The sequence below is a fragment of the Anarrhichthys ocellatus genome, unplaced genomic scaffold (genome assembly GCF_004355925.1).
Source record: "Anarrhichthys ocellatus isolate YVR2014 unplaced genomic scaffold, GSC_Weel_1.0 scaffold3647, whole genome shotgun sequence".
NCBI classification, from domain to species: Eukaryota; Metazoa; Chordata; class Actinopteri; order Perciformes; family Anarhichadidae; genus Anarrhichthys; species Anarrhichthys ocellatus.
The window spans coordinates 1-4,977 of NW_022283621.1; the positions used below are offsets into that span (position 1 = coordinate 1).

The following is a 4,977-nucleotide window of genomic DNA, read 5'->3' on the forward strand; positions in this document are numbered from 1 at the left end:
CATTTCTTATTTAAAAAGAAAAAGAGAGAAAATCAAATAACTTTTGTTTTATTCATAAACTGCTCTTCAGTAATTTGTGCCAGTATGCAACGCTTCTTATAATCACAAAACATAAAATATGATTTTGGAACATTGAAGTAACACGCAAATACTTCAGTTTTTAATGATTTAACACACTTGACGTCAGGTAATGCAGTTATTAGAATACATGAGACTACATTAGTTAACATCAGAGATGTAGTGGAGTAGAAGTATAAAGCAGCATATAATGAAAATATTCACGTAAAGTACAAGTACCTGACAGTTGTACTTAAGTACAGTACTTGAGTTAATGTACTTAGTTACTCTTCATCACTTTTAAGAGCTTGTTTGAGTGTTAAATGTGTGACAAACGCGACTCGTGTGAGGACGTGTTTCCTCTCTCGTCCTGCAGGGGGCGACAGCGAGACATCTGCTCCTCATCTACACCAACGAGCTGAAGACGAAGAAGAACATTTGGACGTTTTGGAGTCAATGGAGCAGACAGTGGTGTTGTGAGCTCGACAGGAAGGTCTGCTGTTATCTCTCTATAGAGACACTATTCAGAGAGAGTTTAACAGTTAGTATTGAACCTCGTTGAGGCGGTGAAACGTCCTGTGTTTGACGACATGGAGACCAAAGCGGTGCTGAATGCGGTTCCTCCGTACGGACATGTTATTACCAGCGAGAAGTGGAGAAACTCGTCCCTCATTCAAGGCTTAAAGGGTTTTTATTTATTTATTAATTTAATAAAAACAGTACAAATACCAACTCTTAACACGTCACGTGAGCTAAAGTTATCTTTTTTTTCATGGAGACAACAAACTTGTTCCAAACGTTGCTCACATCCGGGTTACTGACTGTTTACACATGTTGTTGGAGGCGAACCCCGGAAGTTAGATTCGCACTGGTTCCCTCCACAAACGGCCAATGGGATTCTTTCATTGGATTTCAGATCATTGCAGAAAACACTTCACTCAGCAGAGATCAGAAGGAAGTGAGCAGGCTCACTCCTTTGCTGCTCCATCATCACATCTGGAAACAATGATGTTTAATTAATTTCTACCAGCCTGACGAGGTGTTTTAGCTGCAAGCAGAAGATCTTATTGTTGAGTTCACAATGAACCTTTAGCTTTGATGTAGTACCTCTATTTCTGCTTCACATTATTTAATGAGTGCTTTATGTGGCCTCTAGTACGTGATGTTATTAAAGAAAGGTTTATTAGTCTGTCAAATGCAGAATGCAGCTCGTCTCTGCAGATTGAAGAACGTCCTCTTCTCTGCAGTAAGATTAGTAACTCTCTCACAGTGAATCAGTCGAAGTCACTAACAGGCGTCTGCTGGTGCTGCAGGTGGCGGTGTGAGGATCCTCTTTGAGGAGGAGCTCGCTGTGGCAGATTTCCAGCTGCCCAACAAGAGCTGCATCCTGTACGTGTCCGAGTGCGACGTCATAGCAGGAAACGGCTACAAGAGGAAACTGGTTCGCTACAGAAATGTGAGTTTGATGGAGGAGACGAAGCCGTTTGTTTCTGGTTCTGCCTGATATGAACTGTGCCCCCCCCCCCCCCCACCTGTTCTTACAGAGCAGCAGCAGCAGCTTCCAGGAGCTGGTGCTGCTGGAGAACACCAGACTCAGTGAGCAGTACTTCGCTGCCGTGCAGAAGTTTGTGGTGTTGGACCTCGGCCTGACTCTGCTGCCGGTCGGCGGGCAGACCGAGGCCTCGCAGCTCATCACTCAGATGGTGAGTACTGAAGACTAACACCAGTTTGATGTGTTGCTCATGATAAACGTGGTGATTAAACTCACTTTCAGGCTCATTTAGAGAACGTCCTGTTCTCCGTGTTTCAGTCAGTGCTCCTCTTTGCTGAAACATTTCTTGGTGTTTGACACACGGCCTCACTGTTTCCAAGTGTTTCCTTCTCCGACATTGATCCAGTAAGGAGCAAAGCTTTGTTCAGACCCGTGTGAGGACTGATGTGAGGACTCGACAATGAGGACCCGTTCATGTGTTTGTTTTACTGTAAGAGAGTCAAACACAGATCCTTGGTGTAGAAAGACTTGAAGCACCACACCAGGAGAGGTCCAGGTGGAGAAAACGTACTAATGCTCAATCATTTATGAGGTCTAGATCCGGGTCCAGATAGGAAGGCGTCTGCGTCGGGACCCTGACCGCGGCCCTCCTATCAGTGACCTCTTTTCTACACTTTGTGGCCTAATGCTGATTCTCCAAACCTTCTCCGATGGTCTCCAGGTCCACGGGGAGGGCAGAGCGAACCCCTTCAGGAGGAGGACTTCGTCCCGGCTGTTGGACCCGCTGGTCCTGGCTCTGGTGCAGCATGTCCCCGGGGTGGGCAGGGTCAAAGCTCTGGCCCTGCTGGAGCAGTTCTCCAGCATCCAGCAGCTCTGCAATGCCGCCCCCGCCGAGCTGGAGCCCATCGTGGGTCAGGCTGCAGCTCAGCAGATCCACAGCTTCTTCCACAAACCCACTGCTGCTGGAACCTGAAGGTTCAACTCTGGCTCTGTATCTAACCAGGGAGCTTTGGAGGAAGTGATGCAGATACACTTTGGCTCACATGGACACTACAACTAATCTAACTTTGCATTGTTTCTGCAAGTGTTCAAACATCAAGAAGCCAAATGTGTTTGACTCTGCTGGAACGCCTTAGACCGCATAAAACATGGACGAGGTCTCCGTGACGTCACCCAGAGGTTTAAGAACCGTGGTGAAGCTCAAAGTGGGCGGCGGTGACGTCACAGCCTAACTCTAAAATAAATCAAAGTGGGAGGAGCTGAGGCGGCCCGGTGACACAGCAGAGCAGACAGTTAGCGACCAGTCTGTTTATAAGAAGTGGAGGAAGTTGTCGTGACGTCACCTTTTTGTTTTTTCAGTTTTTAAGCCTCGAGTTTGGCGTTTTGGCCGTCGCCATCTTGTTTTTTTGTAGCAAACAGGAAACAGAAGTGACCATATTTGGACTGAGGAGGAGTGACGTAGAGTTGTCATGAAGGAGGATGTTGGCTACAGAGACCCAGACTGTAAACACATTTATTTCTGCTGTAAAGTTGTTCATTTTAACATAGAGGTCTATGGGGATTGACTCGCTTTTTGGAGCCTCAAGTGGCTGTTTGAGGAACTGCAGTTTCTGTAACTTCCTCTTTGGCTTCACTTCTCAGTTGCAAGTTGCCGCTTGGGGTCGCAACATTTAAAAGGTATTTCAGTCTGGAGCAATGTTGCCGTCCACAGAGCAACGCTGCTAACATGACCTGCAATAGAGTCTGTAGAGATATCTGTTTTTTTTGTTTTGCACATTAAATAAATATCAGTGATTTGTAGCATCAGTCATCTCTTTTTTACCTTTTTCTCCAGTGTTGATGTTCCTGCTTTAGTTTAAGTTTTAAACCCACAAGATAAACTTCTTATTGTTTTGTTTTATTCCCTCTCTCGTTTTCTTAATCTAAATGAATTTAGAACTTAAGAGTTTGTGAATATAAATGTAGTTAACTTCCACCATTAGGCTTCGTCAGGAGGTCGTGACACTCGATGGACGTACAGCAGGTTTACTGTCACTCGTTCACTATTTAGTCTTCAGAAACTAGTGACACTGAACATCCAGAATGTCATTAATATTTGAACAACACATTTCAGAAGTGTGTCTGAGAGAGCTGACCAGCCCTCCCTTTGGTGTCGGGGTGGATTTGGGGCTGTAGTGCATATGCTCTGCATGACTGATGGGTTTTTAAATGGCTCCTCTTTGATCTCATATGTTGTTATCTCAACCTGATTTGAATTTATTTATTTATGTAATGAGCTGAAGGGATTCTGTGGAGCTCAGAGTCACCAGAAGTCAGTGTAACAGAGAGCAGATCACCAGCTGTCTTTGGCTGGTGTACATCTTTAAGATGTAAATGAATGGTGTTGAATGAAGTTCCACGTGTGACACTCGTCAACTACAGGTGTGACTGTGACAGCAGAGTTGTCTCAGTCCGGTCAGTGTTTCCAGAGGCTGCCTGATGGTCCAGACCAACATCTTCACAGCTGCAGCTCCAGAAGAAAGACGACAAATGGTTGAAAGCTGAATAGTTTCATCTTACGAGGAGTCAAAGAGTTCCTGGTTGGCTGTTGGTTATTTATTGTTGGCGGTGGGGCTGTTGCTGTTACTTCAAGTCGAGGTGGTGAAACTTGACTCCTATATATTCAGAAAGGTTGGAGACAAGGTTTGACTTGAAGAAAAGCTGAATCAAAGGGTATTTGTTGCACTTTTTCACATTTCAACTGTTATTTATTGTTGTAAGCTCCACCAGAAACCTTATCCATATTTAAAAGCTAATAACATTTAGGGGGCAAATAAATGGAAGTAAAAATAGTATAAAACATTGATTTAAGCCTGGGCCTAAAAGGGTTAATAGTAAATCTGTGTTAGCGTATTAGTTTTTTATTTTTACCGTTTATGTTGCAGCTGAGATCAAGTTCTTTCAACTCAAAAGCTGGACAATTAAATATGAAGTCCTCTCTGTTGCTGCTGTTTACACTGGTGTGTTGAGGTAATAAGTAGTAAATGTGACGCATCAGAGAAAACATTTAGAGAAAGAACTAATTCATCAGAATCATAAAAACAGCAAAGTATACACCGTACACGAGCAATAAATAATCATTCATTCCATGAAAGGGTGTGAATCTTTCTGTAGAAGATGAAGAGGTTGTTCTACTCGGTGTGACTGACGGGAGAGATGTTCCAGAGCCTCATGATCCTCAAACAGGACATGAACTTTTAATAGAATGACTACTTTAGAGCGGATCAATTATCTCAGATTATTTGCAACAGTAAGAAGTAAAAAGTACAATATGTACCTCTGAGGTGTAGTACAGTAAAAAGTAACAAAGTGGAAATACACAAGTAAATTACCTCATAATGTTACTTAAATACAGTACTTGATTAAATGTGAAATAAAAAGACAAATCC

The 4,977-nt window shown here is 43.5% G+C and overlaps 1 protein-coding gene across 1 annotated transcript; it reads left to right on the forward strand.

The window, feature by feature from the left end:
- Nucleotides 1–14: 14 nt before the first annotated feature.
- Nucleotides 15–2,891, forward strand: faap24 (FA core complex associated protein 24). Its single transcript, XM_031840980.1, has 4 exons — nucleotides 15–744; nucleotides 1,371–1,513; nucleotides 1,602–1,760; nucleotides 2,271–2,891. The coding sequence occupies exons 1-4, from the start codon at nucleotides 648–650 to the stop codon at nucleotides 2,520–2,522; spliced, it is 651 nt and encodes a 216-aa protein (XP_031696840.1). The 5' UTR covers nucleotides 15–647; the 3' UTR covers nucleotides 2,523–2,891.
- Nucleotides 2,892–4,977: the final 2,086 nt, after the last annotated feature.

Coding starts and splice junctions, on each gene's coding strand:
- faap24 (XM_031840980.1), top strand. CDS start 648: ATGGAGACCAAAGCGGTGCTGAATGCGGTTCCTCCGTACGGACATGTT. Junction 745..1,370: donor CCTCATTCAAGGCTTAAAGG/GTTTTTATTTAT, acceptor CTGGTGCTGCAG/GTGGCGGTGTGAGGATCCTC. Junction 1,514..1,601: donor AACTGGTTCGCTACAGAAAT/GTGAGTTTGATG, acceptor CTGTTCTTACAG/AGCAGCAGCAGCAGCTTCCA.